The sequence below is a fragment of the Syngnathus typhle genome, linkage group LG5 (genome assembly GCF_033458585.1).
Source record: "Syngnathus typhle isolate RoL2023-S1 ecotype Sweden linkage group LG5, RoL_Styp_1.0, whole genome shotgun sequence".
NCBI classification, from domain to species: Eukaryota; Metazoa; Chordata; class Actinopteri; order Syngnathiformes; family Syngnathidae; genus Syngnathus; species Syngnathus typhle.
Window position 1 is genome coordinate 3,109,774 of NC_083742.1, and position 19,871 is coordinate 3,129,644.

Below are 19,871 nucleotides of genomic sequence, written 5' to 3' on the forward strand. Positions count from 1 at the left end.
TATGTTGCTCCAAAATCTGTATGTACTTGTCAGCATTTATGTTGCCTTCACAGAAATGTAAGTCACCCATGCCATGGGAACTAATGCACCCCCATACCATCAGAGATGCTGGCTTTTGAACTTTGCGTTGATAACAGTCCGGATGGTCCCCTTTGTCTTTGGTCCGAAGCACACAACGTCCAGTGTTTCCAAAAACAATTTGAAAAGTGGACTCATCAGACCACAAACACTTTTGCATTGTGCATCGGTCCATTTTACATGAGCTTGGGCCCAGAGAACCCGGCGGTGTTTTTGGATGTTGTTCATGAACGGCTTTTGCTTTGCATGGTAGAGTTTTAACCCGCACTTACTGATGTAGTGACGAAATGTATTTACTGTGGTTTTCTGAAGTTTTCCTGAGCCCATTTAGTGATATCCTTTACACACTCAGCTTTCAAGGCAGTACCGTCTGAGAGATCGAAGGTAACAGTCATTCAGTCTTGGTTTCCGGCCGTGGCGCTTACGTGCAGTGATTTCACCAGATTCTCTGAACCTTTTGATGATATTATGGACCGTAGATGTTGAAATCCCTAAATTCCTTGCAATTTTGCTTTGAGAAATGTTGTTTTTAAACTGTTCAACTATTTTCTCATGCAGTTGTGGACAAAGTGGTGAACCTTGCCCCATCCTTGCTTGTGAATAACTGAGCATGTTTGGGGAGGCTCCTTTTATACCCAATCATGGTACCCACCTGTTCCCAATTCCCCTGATCACATGTGGGATGTTCCAAATAGGTGTTTGATCAGCTTTTCTCAGCTTTCTCAGTATTTGTTGCCACTTTTCCCAATTTCAATTGGACGTGCTGCAGCCATGAAATTCCAAGTTATAATTTGGCAAAAAACCAATTAAGTTTATCAGTTTGAACCTTCAATATGTTGTCTTTGTAGTGTATTCAATTGAATATGGGTTGAGAAGGATTTTCAAATCGTTGTATTTTGTTTTTATTTACATTTTACACAATTTCCCAACAAACAATCCGGTTTGTAAGGCCCTGCAGCGCATAGTGAACACGGCTGGTAAGATTATTGGTGCTTCGCTCCCCTCCTTGAAGGACATTTACACCTCCCATCTCACCCGCAAGGCGACCACGATTGTGAGTGATGTGAGTCACCCCGCTCACTCTTTGTTCGAGCTTCTGCCCTCTGGGAAGAGGTACAGAAGCCTGCGCTCGCGCACCACCAGACTCTCAAACAGCTTCATACTCCAGGCAGTCAGGATCCTGAACTTCAGTGGTCACCAAACTACGGCCCGCGGGCCGGATACGGCCCACGGGACCGTTTAATCCGGCCCGCCAAGCCTGAACAAATTGTATTATTAAACTTTTTTTTTTGGTCATTTTGCCTGCAATGACTGCGTTTCCCCAGTAGATGGGGAAGCGCTCGCCTGCGCATTTACTACCGGAAGCCGTGTCAGAAAGCTCGGTGCACACTCACAAGTGCGTGTACGGACATGGCGCACTCGCGCTCTATTTGTATCAGTCCCGAATCTAGAGCGTGGGCTGTGACGACAGCATTCTTGTAATTCGCGCGCTGAGCTTTCAGATGCAGTTTCAGCCACATGAACGTCAAAATCTACCCGTCACAGATCGAGGTAAACGGACCAACACCTCGGATCTCGCCTAAGAATTACCACAACAAATTTTACTCCAGACTATGACGCACTATCAAACTTTAACAAAAAAGACAGCGGTGTCTACAAGCCTACTGGAACCTACAAAAGGATTATAAGGAAGGAACACAAGAACTTTAAGAGACTGCTCATATGTGTCAGAGAGGTTCTGCTCTGACAACTGAGCTGAACTTTTATCTGTTAAGATTGTGCATGGCACAACAGAAAGTTAATGTTCCATGGTTTTTTTTCTATGAAGAACCCAGAGATAGTTATTTAGTTATTTTTTTAGTTGTTTTTTCTGTGAAGAACTCAGAGAGGGTGATTTAGTTATTATTTATTTCATTAATAGTGTTATTATTTGTTTCCTGACTTTTTTTCTGTAAAGAACCTGGAAAGGGTTATTAAATAACCATTATTTGGTTATGTGTGGCTTTCTGGAAAACAAGAAATTTTTTAAGCTCCCCTACGATCGTCACACTTTTTCTGTTACAAACTGACACCGGCCCCCCATCAGAGAAGGGAAAGGTTATGTGGCCCTCACAGGAAAAAGTTTGGGGACCCCTGCTGAACTTGCTTCCCCGTTCTGCGTAGCGTCCTGTACTTTTTCTGTCTGTATGCACACTGGCTTTTATTCGTTGTGTTATCTATTTATTTATTATTTATTGTTACTCTTATTTATTGTTTGTGCCTTCTTGTTTTTTATATTGCGTTGTTTACTTGTGTGTCTATCGTGTAATATGTCTTGTCACCGTGGGATAGGGAAAACGTAATTTCGATGTCTTTGTGTGTCTCGGCATGTGAAGATGTTGACAATAAAGCAGACTTTGACTTTGACTTTGAAAAGCCACATGTGCACGGGAGTTATTTACAAAGAAAGACGTTACACAGAAAGCCTTTTTAAAATTTTAATGACATACCTTCTTTTCTTTCCAAACACTGCCTGTGACGGGCAGTAATGACGCAGCAACACGGAAGTAACAGTGCGAATAGGGATGGATAAAAGAACATACCAGTAAAAGTCACTTAGACGCAACGGTAACAAAGCAGCAACACGGTAGCACAGCACTAACAGGGCTGGTTAAAAATATACCAGTAAAACTCACTGAGAGACGTCTTCATCTTCCTCTTGTGCACTGAAACCACAGTCTTTCTCCTCAGTGTCCGATTGGAATAGCGTCAAATATACTTCGCCACACTTCTTCCATATCAGTCTCTCTTTCGTTGTCGCTTTTATGCATTTCTTCTAGCATTTTCCATGATGAGGGTTGGTTCATGCAAATTTTATTCACGCACAAAGCACCAAGTTATATTAAACTAGCGAGCTACACGTATAGCTCCAGAGTAGACGTGACCAGGAAACAAATAAAGTAAAGGGTGACGCAACAAGATTTCATCAACTATAGCCCAGTGCCCCCTAGAGGCCGGAAGAAACCTCTACAGTGCATGTTAAAAGCCAAATCGACTGCCTTTAACTTAAAAGCGGCATCATATGCATTTCTTTTGTCGCCCTAAAATGAGGGTTTGTGAATGAAAGCTTCCTTTATAAAAGCTTCCTTTCTTTTGTAATGACCGTCTTGATCTTGTTCTGTCTCTTCTTTGTGTGAATTATACGGCACTATTTGCCTGGTTGATGGACATGCGATCAACACACCGCTCTTCTCCCCAGTGACCGTGTCACATATCCCTCCGCCCAGCAAAGTGGTGCCGTACAACAGTGGTCTACAGCCTTTTTACGAGTGTATAAGTGATCAAGTCATCACAAAAATCACAACAAATCCAGGAATACGCTGCACCGGACAACAAGCAGCAGGGTTCAAAACTTGAAAAGTAGCGGTTTATAGTCCGGAAATTACGGTATTTTGGGGAACACTACATTTTGGGGAAAAAAACTCTCCCAAAATGTTACTGTAACTATTTTATTTATTTGTTTGCGTGTGTTATTCAGAGAGTACAAAGACTGTGCCGTTCTGGCCCAAATGCTACAGGACAAGCTGGATGGCTACAAGGCTGATGACCCCAGCATGGGGGAGGTGGGAGATGTCGATAAAAACAAAGAAGCAAAAGTAGAAATGTTTTTTTCAAAATATTAACCTATGAACCAAAAGTAAAGCCAATATAGAAGTAAATGTTACAAATACCTACCGTATTTTTCGCACCAAAAGGCGCACTGGATTATAAAGCGCACCCTCAATGAATTTTTTATTTTAGAAATTATTTCATATATAGGGCGCACCGGATTAAAAGGCGCATAAAATAGAAGCTATACTGCAACAAACTGAGGTTGACTAGGGTTGCGGTATGCATCCACTAGCCAATAACCTATGAGCCCTCTGTAAACAATCGCGTTTCTCAAACAATCTCCTATAAAATGATCAGAACTGACATAAATTCGATCTAACACTGGTACTGCTTACCTATGTTTCCCTTCCATATCAATCTGTAAATTTACTCAAAACATTAACAGAGCAGCCTATTTTGAAATGAAATAGCCCCGCGGGTACAACAGCTATTCAGTGACGCCCCCTGACTACAGTTGCCCTAATGTTGGGAAGCGATGCGACCTTGTAATATACTAGTCGTACTAAAACGTACTGAAACATTTTGGCAGAGCACTATGTACAACCAGTATGGATCAACAAATTCATCAATTGATCCATATATAAGGCGCTCTGCATTATAAGGCGCACTGTGTTTTTTTTAGTAAAATGTAAGTTTTTAAGTGCGCCTAATAGTGCGGAAAATACGGTACATACATTTACATTACCCACACATACTACCTTGAAGAAACAGTAATGAGTTGATAACATTTATGTTGAGCTGCCACAATGTGGACACTATGCAAAGATTTGTCCTTCTATACATCAGCAGGATGTTTGGAGGCTGTGATACATTTTTTAGGTACTTAATCTGTTAATCCTAATCTTTCAGATTCTACTTCAAAAAAGAATGTTGTGGTATTTACCAATGTCTTCCTGTCTGACAATTATTTTGGAAATACATATTATATTACACATTCCTACACAGTAGTATAAGCACAGCCTTTTGAAGTACAGACTTGGTTCTTCAAAATTATCAGTGATTTTATCATTGTTTTGATATAATGTTACTCTGCTGAATCCCTGTGTAATGTATATCATCTTGTTTCTGTACCGGTTTTCCCCAGGGACCTGATAAGTGTCGGAGTCAACTTATCATTCTGGACCGAGGATTTGATCCAGTGTCACCGCTTCTACATGAGCTCACTCTTCAGGCAATGGCCTACGACCTGCTTGGCATTGAGAACGATGTCTATAGGTATATAGGCATCCACGCACGCAGGCATAGACACACACAGAATTCAGATAAGAATTTGGATCCCTGAAAGGTTTGCAAGTTCTTTTAATAATCGATAATTAAGTATGCCCTTATTTATAGAAAATGACTTCGTCAAAGAAAATTTGTTTAGTTTCGGGTGTATTTCCAGTGATCTCTCATTTATTGCTGATAAATCGTTCCAAGACGATAGGTGAAAATTTACAATGTGGAATCAATATTTTTACGATATCCGCAGTTTTTTTTAAACACGTACCGTTTTTTTCCGTGTATAGTGCGCAAAATTTAACGAATTTATTGTCCTAAAATCTGGGGTGCGCATTATACATGGGTACAAAATTTTTTTAATTTTATTTTTTATTTTTTTTATTTTATTTTTTTTAGAAAACAAAACCAACAGCAGGACTGACCGACAAAGTCGTGGAACAAAAAGACAGGGTGACATTACCAAAGACAGGAACAGAAAGCAAACAGACATCATGACAGTAACACATGCAATGATCCGACGGTGAGCGAGGGGCAGACAGGACTTAAATACAAAACACGTTACATCGATTGAGGTGACACAGGAAGAGAGGGGCGACGCGAACAGAAACTATGGCAACCTAGACACATAGCAAAACTGGGGACGAGACATGACAAATCTCCCCCGAAATAAAACTTGTAATCACCTTTCTTCTTGTTTGTTGTCAATCGCGCATCGCATTCAGCCATCTTGTCCCAACACACTTAGTCAAAAAAATCCATAATTGACGACACATCGGTTGATGCGATGGTGCAATCCTTGATGGTGTGTTATTGTCAAATATTGTTTGTTTTTTAATCTCCATCGCGGACCGGACGTCATGCAGAAGCAGTATGACTGTGCATGCGCGGAAGCAGTATGACATGCGCACTATGGGTCAGCTGCGCAGAACGGATGCGCAAGACACGTCAGCTATTTACTAATTAGCGAGAGTTCGGTTTAATTAGCAGTTTCATTAGAATGGATAAGAGAGCAAGTTATACTTTAGCATTTCGAAAGAAAGTCATTGAAGTGGCAGAAGAATTAGGCAATAGGGCAGCTGCGCGCCAATTTGACGTCAATGAGTCAAACATAAGACTCTGGAGGAAGAAAAAAAATCAATTTGATACAGCGAAGGCTTCAGCAATCTCTTCTCTTCTTGACTGACAATGAATGTGATAGTTTAGTACAATCAGCAAATAACAAAATGCGTATCATTTTTATTTGATAACGGTCATATTTTATTTCACAACACTTTGCCTTGTTCCTTTCGTCTCTGCTGTTCACTTCAAACACGCTCCATACGAGCGCAATGGTCTCGTATCAGACAAGGCTTGCTCGATCACCTGCTCGTTTGCTGTCTGTCACAATGTACCCTACACAAATCCGAAACATTTGTTGCGGCTCCGAGTCACGACGAGGGGCAAGTTTTGGTTTCCAAGGGTGTTTTTATTCCTCTTCAACGTCTCTCCCATACAGAGCCGCCTTTTTCACGTCCGCACGCCTCTTTCCCGTGCGCGCACGGAGCGCGGTGGTGCGTTTACGGGCAGTCGGAGAAATCAACGCCAACAAAAAAAATTACATCCAGCCTAGTTAAGACCATACCAAAGACTATAAAAATGGGACCCATTGCCTCCCTGCGTGTGTGACGATCATTGGGACTTTAAAAAAAAAAAAAAAAAAAAAAAAACGAAAAATTTCATAAAAGAAAATTCATAAAAATTGGGTGCGTATTATACATGGGTACAGGCTTTTTTCCAGCATCAGCATGCCATTTTTAGGGTGCGTATTATACATGGGGGCGCACTATACACGGAAAAAAACGGTAATTGTATTCTTAAACACTTTTTAAAATGTTAACATTAAACTGACTTCACTAAAAGTCACAAAGGTACAAAAAAAAAAGGAACTACCGTAAACACATCCGCTCTATCGCCGTGCTAGCGCTGGTCTGCGCATATCCAATACGGAGATGCTCGCGCTAATCAGTGTTGATCGCTGCAACCTGTCCCCTTGTTACCGGCTGATTAGGGCGCGTATTTAAACCCTGTAAGTCCGTCAGTCTGCGGTGGTTCGTCTGCCTCGATACACGTATGCCTGCCACCTGGTTTTGCTATGCCACCTGATTCCCGGTTGTGTATAGCGCGATGCGTGTTTACTGATTCACTGTTTTGCGAAACCCTGTTTTTATGGTCTGTTCTGGATTCTGTTTGGCTTGACCTTCTGCCTGGCCCCGACCACGAGATTGCTATGCCCGTCTGCTTTAATGACATACGATGCGCGCTCGCTGACTGGCTCGTCAGCTTGTCTTATTGTCCTGCTCTGGCGGCATTCCAATCCTCCTTGTCTCCTTTAAACTAAAGAGCCTGTGATGCATTTGGTTGTCCTGCCACGTTCGTGACAAAATGAAGCACAAATCAGAGATGCTGCTGGTTGTGTTGATGCGAACGAAGTGGTTACGTAGCGGGAGGCTGAGATAAAGCGCAGTTAAAACTGCTCTTACAGCTCTATGCCAATCAGAGGCAAGGCTACAGATCAACATGTTCCCATTGGTCTCGTCTCTACGACCGGCCAGTCGTGTGCTGTAAGGTCATATGGGCAAACAAAGCCCCGCGCTCCAAGTGATAAAATCCGCGATGCACCGAATATAGCCGCAATATATGTTGACATGACATATGACATGAACCGAGGCCCCAATAGGTGAAGCATGAAGTGGTGCGGGATCACTGTACCTTGAATAATGTTGCTTAACATGCATTGTCCCCTTTTAATGAAATCGACACATATTCAGTCTCTTCTGTGTGATACACCTGAACACTCCCACAATGACACACAATTGAGGAGCTTCAGGTATCAAGATACCATGCTTGTTTGCCATAGTCTGAATAGGGTCTTACCTAATTAACCATGAACCATTTTTATTTGAGTGGTACATTTTGTAAAATTTGGCGTGAATTTTAAAGTTGAAATTTTTTAATTTTTAGTAAGTGGGATGTTTTGGAATAGGTAGGCCTAAGATGAACAGTTGTATTTGGAATGAGAAAAATACAAGCGCGCGTGGCGTGAATATTTGGAATGAGGTGAATCGGATGAATTATGTGGAAGTTGTTAAGCATCAAAAAAGTGGGTGGAATAAGTAGAATGTGTAAAGAAGAAAGCATTCACATGTCCTGTATATGTGGAAACTTCATTCATGAAAGACACATACACATACAATACATATTGAACATTCATGGAGTTGCATGAACAGTAGAAATCCGCCATACTTTTTTGTAGTGAAGTTGCTGACTAACATTAAACTGCACACTTTTTTAATCACCACAGTAAGGATTCATCTTCACAGAGCTGTATTTTTTCAATGCAAACAGGCACCATTTTAAAGGCATGAGACTAGCCTGGACTTGTTTTTGTTCCTGATGCTTGCCATCTTTTGGCCTGTACAAGTGCATCAATATCAGGTGCCATGTCCTGACTAGCTGTCACTTTCAGAAGGTCATTTAAGTGTTTGTTTGTGAGCCTTGAACGCATTTTTGTTTTATTGATATTCATTACTGAGAAAATTTGTTCACAAAGGTAGGTTGTCCCAAACAAGCACAAACTATTAGCAGCCAGGGCTGTTACCGTATTGGCCCGAATATAAGACAACCCTGATTATAAGAGTCAAGTCAAGTTTATTTGTATAGCCCTAAATCACAAGCAGTCTCAAAGGGCTTCACATAGACAAAAATTGACAATTATTCTCAAAGCATCCCCTGATCTTAAGCCCCCAAAAGGGCAAGGGTTAGAAAAAACCCTACCAGGGGAAAACTAGAAACCTTGAGAAGGGACCACAGATGGAAGGATCCCCCTTTCAGGATCACCAGGTTGAAATGGATGCAGAGAGGGCACAAATGGAAGGCCTACATAGAACCCGCTGTCTCAAAAAAACAGAACATTCTGAAGGACACTTCCCACCCTGGCCACTCCCTTTTTGAACTGTTGCCATCAGGCAGACGCTATAGATCAATTAGGTCAAGGACTAGCAGATTCGCCAACAGTTTTTACCCCACAGCGGTAGTCACATTGAATGCCGCTAAACGTAAATGATTATGTCTGTGTGTGTTCTTCTGTGGGTTTTTAGCTGTTTTTTTTTTATCTTTTTAAAAGAAGAGAGAAAACAAACTCCAGCCAAATCGGCCACTACAGGTTAGTTAAAGGCCATGTCATAGAAATGTGTCTTTAAACGTGTCTTAAATGTTTCTACTGAGGTAGCAGTCCTAATATCCATTGGTAGGGCATTCCAAAGCTCTGGAGCCCAAATAGAAAATGCTCTAGACCCTGCAGACATTTTCTTGGCCCTCGGTGTCGCTAAAAGGGTAGCGTTTTGCGAACGAAGGTTACGAGACGGAACATAAGGAACAATTAGGTCGACGAGATATGAAGGCGCTAAGCCATGCAGTGATTTATAGGTTAATAGAAGAACCTTGAAGTCACATCTTAAATGGACCGGGACCCAATGTAAGTTGGCTAATATTGGGGTAATGTGATCAGATTTTCTTGTCCGTGAGAGCAGCCTTGCAGCAGCATTTTGGATTAACTGTAGATTTTTGATGCGCGATTTAGGAAGACCAGAGAATAGTACATTACAGTAGTCCAGGCGCGACGTGACGAACGCATGTATAATAGTTTCCGCATCACCGGTCGAGAGGATCGGATGAATCTTTGCAATATTACGAAGGTGAAAAAATGCAATTCTGGTTATATTCTTAATGTGCTTTTGAAAGGAGAGAGTTTGGGCAAATATTACCCCGAGATTAGTTACAGTATTGCCCTGAGTGATAGTACAGTTATCTATAGTTATAGCGGTTTCCTTGAATCAGTGTTGATAACGAGTTGGACCAATTATCAACATCTCAGTTTTATCTGGGTTAAGACGAAGGAAGTTGAGAGACATCCATTGCTTGATCTCCGCAAGGCACGCCTCAAGTTTACAACAATCTGTCATCGATAACGGCATATATAATTGGGTGTCTTCCGCGTAGCATTGAAAACTAATATTATATTTACGTATTATGTCCCCAAGCGGAATCATATAAATATTAAATAGAATTGGTCCGAGTACCGATCCCCGTGGGACACCACACGTAACATTATAGAGCTTAGAGGACGTATTGCCATGGACCACTCGGTGCGTCCTGTCTGCTAGATAGGAATGGAACCCGCCTAGTGCTGACCCTGAAATACCAACACAACTTTTAAGACGCCCTAATAAAATATCGAAGTCTACAGTGTCGAAGGCAGCACTAAGATCGAGTAATAACAATACAGATGAAGTGTTTGAATCCATAGCTATGAGGAGATCGTTAGTCACTTTAGCAAGTGCTGTCTCAGTGGAATGATTAGCTCTACAACCAGACTGAAAAGAGTCATATCGATTATTGGCGACCATGTAATCAATAAGGTGCTGCGCTACTACTTTTTCAAGAAGTTTTGCTATGAATGGGAGGTTTGAAACTGGCCTATAATTACTGAGACAGTCCGGGTCAAGATTTGGTCGCTTAAGTAACGGTTTAATGATAGCGGTTTTAAAGGCTGTTGGCACTATCGCAGAGGAGACAGACAGATTGATTATATTTAAGACGGACGGTCCTAAAATTTGAAATAATTCTTTAAGTAGTTTGGCTGGAAGAGGGTCGAGTGAACATGTTGTTTGTTTAGCCGCACTAACCAATTGTGTAAGCCTTTCAAGGGACACGCTTTTAAAATTTGAGCGTTGTTGCATGATCATCAGCGTTGGTAAACGGCGGGCTCGACCGAGCGATTGGAATGGTATTCTTGATCTTGTCCCTAATGGATTCAATCTTTTGAGCAAAAAATTTCATGAACTCCTCAGCTGAGTGGAAGGAACTATCGGGGGTCGGCTGGCGTAGAGTCAGCTTTGCCACTGTATCAAATAGGTGTTTCGGATTGTTTTTATTGAGATTAATAACTTGCGAAAAATACCGAGTTTTTGCTAAGCTAAGCGCATCTTTATATTTCAGGAGGCTATCCTGCCATGCCTGATGGGAAACTTCAAGTTTGGTTAGACGCCATCTGCGCTCATGCTTTCTACATAATTGCTTAAGCGTACGCGTTTCATCTGTGAACCACGGAGTAGGCAATCTACGGCGAGTTTTCAGACGTAACGGCGCCACAGAGTCAATGGTATTTAACAATGTTGCATTGAATTCATTTACAAGATTATCAATAGAGCCGGTGTATGCGGGAAATATAGCGGTTGCCGGCGACAGTAACTCAGATAGCGCAGTTGCAGTCATGGAGTTAAAATTACGGCTCCTGTAATTCTGATTGCTCTCTTGTCTTTGAAGAATTTCTAATTTTATTAAGTAATGATCAGACAGAACAGTAGTGTATGGCAGTACTGCTATATTTGAGGTTGCAAGTCCTCGGGATAATACCAGATCTATGGTATTTCCATTCTTATGCGTTGCTGCCTGTACGGCTTGCGTAAAACCAAACGTATCAGTTAAAGTCTGAAACGCCGAAGTAAGTGGGTCTGACGGTAAATTCATGTGGATGTTGAAATCGCCCATGATAATCATATTATCCGCATTGGTTACTAGATCAGCCACGAATTCTGAAAATTCATCCAGGAAGCCAGAGTAAGCCCCGGGTGGACGTTAAATAACAGCAAGATAAAATGACGGTAAAGCGGTGGATCGGACAGTGAGAACTTCAAATGTTTTAAATACGTTGATCGAACGAGGCCTAAATCTAAGCTTGGAATTACGACACCCCCACCCTTTTTTCGAGGACGCGCCACGTGCGAGCTCACAAAATTTGGAGGCGAGGCCTCGTTAAGCGGTTCCGTGATGAGGTCATTAACGAGAACTAGGGGTGTATAATCGCGGGTTTTGTCACGATACGATATAATATCGATACAAAGAACTACGATACGATATTTGCCTATATCTTAAAGCCTGCTGCGATTCATTCACGATATATCGCGATATAGTGCTCTACGATTGATTTTTTCTTAAATGTGCGGCGAGATTTGTGCTCCCTGAATATTTGATCACCGCATGGCAGGATTTACAAACTGCACGTGTCTTGTCGGTTGAGCCATCTTTTCTTTGGAATCCAAAGTGCTTCCAAACGAATGACTTGAAGCCTAAAGGGGAGCAAATTTCCTCGTCTTTTTAGACACTAGCCATAGCACCAGCCCAGGAGCCGCGTACTAGTTGTCGACTCCCCTTTCACGTGCCTGTTCTGCTCACAACACAACAACGCCGGGCGCACTGCTCCCGGAAAGAAGAAGCAAGCAACAATGAACTGGATTTCAAAATAAAGTCGCGTCTAATGTCCGAGGTCAAACACGGCGATATAAATCGATGTTTACGTTTAGCATCGATGCCAATAGATCGTAGAGCATTATATTGATTAATCGATGTGTATCGATGTATCGTTACACCCCTAGCGAGAACTGCTTTCGTATGAAGCGATCTAATATTCATAAAACCGAGTTTAAGTGTAATCGGTCGATCAGGGTGCGTATCTATCGAAGGATATTTAAACGAGATGCGAGTAAGATTGTGTTCTCGAGTAAGATTGTGTTCTCGAGTAAGATTGTGTTCTCTAGGCCTGACATCACCTCTCGAATGTTTGTTAGCGCGGTGGGACGATACGACCATGGGAATCTGATATTTGTTGCACATGTAAAATTATCTGAAACAGGCACCGTTTCATCAGCAAAACCCCCCGAGACACCCTCTTTTTCAAGGCTCAAGTTTGAAAAAAGACTATTTGAACACCAAATTAAATTTTTATACAGAAAATAATTACAGTACATCTGAAACAAATGATTATAATATACCGTTTTTTTCCGTGTATAGTGCGCAATATTTTACTAATTTATTGTCCTAAAATCTGGGGTGCGTATTATACATGGGTACAAAGAAAAAAATATATATATTTTTTTTTTTAAAATTTTTTTTTTTTTTTTTAAATAAAGTCATGGTACAACAAAACCAACAACAGGACTGACCGACAAAGTCGTGGAACAAAAAGACAGGGTGACATTACCAAAGACAGGTACAGAATGACAGTAACACATGCAATGATCCAACGGTGAGCGAGGGGCAGACAGGACTTAAATACAAAACACGTTACATCGATTGAGGTGACACAGGAAGAGCGGGGTGACACGAACAGAAACTATGGCAACCTAGACACATAGCAAAACTGGGGACGAGACATGACAAATCTCCCTCGAAATAAAACTCACCTTTCTTCTTGTTTGTTGTCAATCGCGCATCGCATTCAGCCATCCTGCCCAACACACTTAGTAAAATTCATAATTGACGACACATCGTTTGATGCGATGGTGCAATCCTCGATGGTGTGTTATTGTCAAATATTGTTTGTTTTTTAATCTCCATCGCGGACCGGACGTCATACGGAGGCCGCCATTACAGATGCGCAGAACGGTTGCGCAAGACACGTCAGCTATATAAAGAGCGAGAGTTCAGTTCTCCACCTATTAGTTTCAATTCACAGTTTAATTAGCAGTTTCAATCAGCAAATAACAAAATGCGTATTACAGGTAATATTTTATTTCACAACACTTTGCCTTGTTCCTTTCTTCTCTGCTGTTCACTTCAAACACAATGCTCTCGTATCAGACGCTTGCTCGATCACCTGCTCGTTTGCTGTCACAATGTACCCTACACAAATCCGAAACATTTGTTGCGGCTCCGAGTCACGACGAGGGGCAAGTTTTGGTTTCCAAGGGTGTTTTTATTCCTCTTCAACGTCTCTCCCATACAGAGCCGCCGTGTGCGCACGGAGCGCGGTGGTGCGTTTAGGGGCAGTCGGAGAAATCAACGCCAACAAAAAAAATGACATCCAGCCTAGTTAAGACCATACCAAAGACTTTAAAAATGGGACCCATTGCCTCCCTGCGTGTGTGACGATCTTTGGGACTTAAAAAAAAAAAAAAAAAAAAAAAAAAAAAACTTAAAAAAAAACTTAAAGAAAATTCATAAAAATTGGGTGCGTATTATACATGGGTACAAGCTTTTTTCCAGCATCAGCATGCCATTGTTAGGGGTGCGTACTATACATGGGGGCGCACTATACATGGAAAAAAACGGTATTCGAGAGAAAAAGCATGTTATTTTGCCTCATTCAAATAATGCAAAAACTCTGTTCTTCGTGATGGGTTCACTTTGGCCTGGGGAAGTGAGTTCAACATTCACTTTAAAGATATCTGACGCCATCTAGCGTTGTGAATGGGTATAATGTCTAGACCCCGAATGTAAGACGACCCCCACTTTTTCAGTCTTATTTCAATGCAAAAAAAACCCACCGTCTTATATTCGGGCCAATACGGTAATTTGGGATACCCTAGAAGATACTAATCAAATTTGTCCAGACCTACGGAGGTAAACTTGCCCTTCAAATCTGCATGTCTTTGGCTGTTGTGGTGTCCATCATTGGCACCAACTCAAGAAACTCTTCAGTAAGAGTCAATGTCTCATCAACTCCACGAATAAATAAAATAAATAATTGTACCCTAGTCATAATATTTTGGCCAAGGAGGGAGTCAACCATTACATCTTTATTTCAACCCAATGTACAATGTTTGTTGTTTTACCTTAGATTTTACCTTTTACATTAAGCCACATAGTCAAGCCCTCCGCGAGTCTGCGTGGTGCCTACGCTGCACACCACGACCACGGCCAGGGGGATCCAGGGAAAATCTTGCCTAGGGCACCATATTGCTCAGGGCCGCCACTGTTGATGCTAATGCTATTTTGCTGGCAATCAGGAAGTTGGCTTTTACCCCTGCTTCACTGACTTGTCGGTTCTGGATGAAAGTTGACTGCTGTTTCCTCAGACCTGCCTGCAATTTGTTGATCTTATCTCTTCTCAGTTGTCCTTGCGAGCCGTCATCTTTTTCGCTGTGAAGAGTCTCGTAGTGGCGTCGAATATTATATTCCTTCAATACCAAAACCTGTTGCAAACACACCAAGCACAAAGGTTTTCCGTGCTTATCTATGAATAAATAGGACGTGGTCCATTTTCCATTGAAAATTCTACACTCCGTATCAATGTTCTACATTGTAGAATAACATAAGTGTGACTATTAGTAAACACAACGGTAGCAGTGAGCAATGAAATTCTTGTGTAACACATCCTGCCCGGTCATGGGAACTGATTGACAATATTGTATACCTTGAATGTTTTTAGTTGTGAGAGAAACTGGGGAGCGCCAATCAAGACATATGATCCTGCAGTTTGTAATTGTAATCTGTATGGTTTCATTGTTATGTAACAGAGTATTCGTTATACCCACCGTGTGTTACCTTACTCAATGCAGCTACTCATTGTATACATTTCGATGTCAGGTTTGAGACCAGTGGAATGGGGGAGACTCGAACAAAAGAAGTGTTGCTGGATGAAGATGATGACCTGTGGTTGACTCTGAGACATAAACACATTGCTGAAGTTTCAACGTGAGTGTATATTACCCTTTTTGACGTGGTAATGTGAAATATTTTTGAAGGAGCAAGTAAAACAGTAGAAATTTACCGAAGCTTACTTATGTATTTCTTAATGGATATGCTGACATGATTTATGTTGTCTTTGTCTTGTTTCCATAGGGCTGTGACTCGCTCTCTGAAAGAATTTTCTGCCAGCAAAAAAATGAACACAGGAGAAAAGGTAGACGAAGAACATCCACATTACTTAGAACAATCTTTCTTGTTATTTGACTGTATTTTAGTCTATTTTATTCACCTGCACAAAGGTGAAAGAATCATGAATAATTAAGGGACACAATGTAGCTGCAAGAGTTTCAAAGAAATGTTGGTATGCCATTGCCACCAGCGCAGATAAAGTGAAAATCTATAAAGGTCAAAAGCCATTGACGAAAATATTTATCTTCAGTTAGAGTTTTCGTTTATTGACTGGGTTGAATTGCATGTTCCGTACTCCTCTGCGCTTGTGGGAGTACTTTCCATGCAATACAGCTTCCTCTTCTGGCCCTAGTTAAGACATTAAAAATGTAAAGAAACAGTTGTATCCCCTTGTTTGATTGATGGCCAACCTAATCTCCAACAGTCTATCATGGCCTTACTAAAAATCTTGTTAGTTTCATAGTCCAACTTGGTGAACACACCATTGTTGGCATACAAAAGCCAAACACATTTTTCATGTTGAATCTGAAACTTTTTTGTGTGGCATTGTAGAATGGAAAGTCTGTAAACTGGGTACATATTTGTAAAGAAGTACAACCAAACGAGTACTCTATGTGCAATTTTCTTTTCTTGGTAGTCCATAGGGGTCAGATGATGACGTTGTGTCTGTTCTCAGCGATGACTGCGCATGTGGCTCCACAATCCGAAGCTAGAAGCACATAAGCGCCCGCAGGTGCTACATTTAAAATATGCATTTTGGGTTGAGGTGGATGCTGCTCTGTGATGTCTCTCCCTTGATGCAGCTAAACGCTGTCGCCGATCCTTCTCGAAGGCAGTGGCTGCTTTGGAAGTGAGAGACCTCCATTCCGTTCTGCCACAAGCATGCACTTCCAAATGACGTGGTTGAATATCACGCTACTTCAGATTGCTTTTCAGAGTGTCCTTGTACCTCAGTTTGGGGCGTCCTTGTTGCTGTTGAACCCTCTTTCAGCTCACGATACATGACTTGTCCGGGTAAGCGGCTGCCTTCCATTCGTATCACATGGCCTGTCTAGCGCATCTGAGCCTTCAGCAGTATCGACTCTATACTTGTTGAGCCAACTCTATCTAGTACTTCCTTTTGGTGACTCTGTCCTACCAGGTGATGTTCATAATCCTGCGCAGAAACCTGTTATGGAATTGCTCAAGCTGTTTGATATGCTGACGGTAGAGGGTCCATGTCTCACAGCCATACAGAAGTGAGGAGAGGACCACAGCTTTGTAGATCTTCAGATTTGTCGACTGTGCAATGCCTTTCTGCTGTAGGACCTTCACTCTGAGTCTGCCAAGCGCTTGGCTAGCTTTCTGGTTTCTGGAAGTGATGTCCTTGTCCAGCGATCCATCCGCAGAGATTGTGCTGCCCAGGTATTTGAAACTGTCCACGCAGTTCAGCTGGGTTCCGTCAATGGTGATTGTTGGCTGGGGCCGTGTAGTGTTCGGGGATGGCTGGACCAGGACCTCTGTTTTCCCAAGGCTGATTGTCAGTCAAAACAGCTTGACGGCCTCTGCGAAGTGGTCGACAATGTTCTGCAGGTGGCTCTCCCTGTGTGCCATGAAGGCATAGTTATCGGCAAACAATGCCTCCAAGATGGGTTTCTCAAGAGTCTTCGTCCAGGCAGAGAGGCGATGGAGGTTGAAGAGAGATCCGTCAAGGTGATATTTTATGTAGACCCAAAGGTCCAGATCTTTCACCGCGTGAAGCAGGACTTTTGTAAAGAACAGTTTGAATAGAACGGGTGCAAGCACGCAGCATTGCTTTACTCCCTTGGAAATGGCGAAAGTGTTCGAATGTTTTCCATTTGAGAGGGCCTGTCGTGTTGTCATGAAAGAGGCGTATGAGCTTGGTGAATTCTGGTAGACAGCCGACTTTGAGAAGTATAGACCAGAGAGTCTGCCTTTGTCAAGTCTATGAACACTGAGTGTAGGTCCATCTGCTATTCGATGCACTTCTCTTGAATTTGTCGCACAGTGAAAATCATGTCAGGTACGGCCAGGTCGGAATCCACACTGGGCCTCAGGCAGGTTTTCTTCAGAAATAGTTTGATGAGCCTGTTGAGAAGTATTCGTGCAAGGATCTTGCCGGCAATATATGATAAGGAAATTCCTCTGTAGTTTCCACAGTCTGCCTTGGTTCTGTTCTTATATAATGCCACTATGGTAGCATCTCGGAGTTCCACAGGCATGTCTTCTTCCCATATTGCACAGAGGACGTCCTGGAATGCTTTGAAAGCAGAGGGTCCCAGAGCCCTGAAGATTTCTGCAAGGAGTCCATCTTTCCTTGGTGCGTTGCCACAGCTTATCTGCTTTATTGCGGCTCTGACCTCGTCCTCTATAGATGGAAGGTTGAGTTCCTCTAGTGTAGGCTTTTGTGGTATCTGCTCCAACACAGACTGGTTGACAGTGGATGGTCGGTTGAGTAACTGGCTGAAGTGCTCCTTCCACCTTGCATTGATTTCCTCTTTGTCCTTGATGATGGTAGAACCGTCTGCAGAGAGTAGAGGGGCTGTTCCTGATGCTGGGAGACCGTATATGGCCTTTATTGCATTGAACAGCATCGTGGAGTTGTTGGTATCAGCATAAAGCTCCACTTCATTGGCTTTCCTTTCCCACCACTCGTTCTGCATATTGCGAAGTTCTCTCTGTGTTTTGGCTTTGCAGTCTTTATATCTGTCACTTCTTGAAGAACAATTAGGATGATTTTGCCAGTCAATAAAGGCCTTCCTCTTCTCGTCCAGCAATGCCTGCACAGCTTCGTCATTTTCATCAAACCAATCTTGGTGACCCTCTTCTTTGGGCCTAGCACTGATGTGGCGGTCTCAGTGACCACTTCCTTAAATTAGTTCCACTTACCTTCCGGTGTGCCTAACAGTGGTCCTCTGTCATTGATTTTGTCATCCAGACTGGATTGGAATTCTTGACGGTAGCTGTTGGATAGAGGGTGTGCGATGTTGAAGGCATGTCTGACAATCTCTGGGCCTTTGCAGTGTTGAGGGACTACATGGATGTTAAATTTTGCTCGCACAAATCTGTGGTCGGTCTAACAATCTGCACCTTGCATTGCCCTTGTCGAGAGAACATCTTTGCTGTCACACTGACGGGTAATGATGTAGTCTATGAGATGCCATTGTTTAGATCGCGGGTGCATCCACGCCGTTTTGTACTTATCAGCCTGCCTGAACGTCGTGTTGGCCAGCTGCAGGTCATATTCAGCAAACCTATTCAATAGAGCCATTGTTGTTCATTTTCCCTATTCCATGCTTTCCTATCACACCTTTCCACTGGTCACTGTCCCTGCGAACTCTGGCATTGAAATCGCCCAGCACTAAAAGCTTGTCACTGGAGGGTGTGGCGTACAACAGGGCATCCAGGTCAGTATAAAACTGCTCTTTCACTTCTTCTGCGCTGGTCAGTGTCGGGGCGTAGGCGCTTGTTACTGATAGGGAGGTGGAGCTTCATGAGTCTCTCACTGATGCCTGTGGGGAGGCTAGGAATCTGTCTGAGAAGGCTGGTCCTGATGGCTAATCCAACACCATGTATTCTGTCTTCGTCCTGAGCTTTTCCTTTCCATAAAAAGGTATATCCACTTCCTGTTTCAGACACTGATCCTTCCTCTGCAATCCGAGTTTCACTGATTGCGGCAATATCGATTCGGTATCTTGCCAGTTTTTTGGCTACGAGTGCTGTTCTTCCTTGAGGTCTTGTGACAACATCATCTCTGTCCATAAATTCCAAGTTCCTTTAATAAGCTTCTTTTTCTGTTTCTGTTGTGGTCGACCACAGGTGGGTAAATCTTGCCAACCGCTGTTAGCTGCCCAGATTGGTTAGGGCAGGAATTTCTTTAGGGCACCTTTTCTAGCCCCCTCCCTTACTAGGGTGAGCAGTGCGATCCTAAAGAGCCTGCTCAGTTGTCTAGGATGCTGCCGGGGTTCTCCGCTGCCCTGGGTTCGAAGAAACAACGACCACTTTTTCCCAGGCCACCTACGTGCAGGCTTGTGACTAGTGACTTTCAGTGGTTACCTCCACCTGCCACCGTCGCCACTCCTCCATCGCCATAGGACTTTGAGTGTGTGTCGGGAATCTGAGTACCGTAGACACCTATGCGTGATGTTGATTTAAGTGTGAGAATCGTTGCACGGGGGAAAACCCACTCTCTCCACAGAAGAAACCTTGACCCAGTGGTACGGAGA

General features: G+C 42.7%; 1 protein-coding gene across 3 annotated transcripts in view; it reads left to right on the forward strand.

Moving 5' to 3' along the window:
* The window catches only part of stxbp1b (syntaxin binding protein 1b), a 137,159-nt gene that overhangs the window by 36,086 nt on the left and 81,202 nt on the right, over positions 1 to 19,871 (forward strand). For all 3 annotated transcript variants that reach the window (XM_061278631.1, XM_061278630.1, XM_061278628.1), the window contains exons 8-11: positions 3,596 to 3,680; positions 4,814 to 4,944; positions 15,355 to 15,462; positions 15,610 to 15,670. In XM_061278631.1, the coding sequence (XP_061134615.1) occupies positions 3,596 to 3,680; positions 4,814 to 4,944; positions 15,355 to 15,462; positions 15,610 to 15,670 (385 nt within the window). The remainder of the gene's footprint in view (positions 1 to 3,595; positions 3,681 to 4,813; positions 4,945 to 15,354; positions 15,463 to 15,609; positions 15,671 to 19,871) is intronic.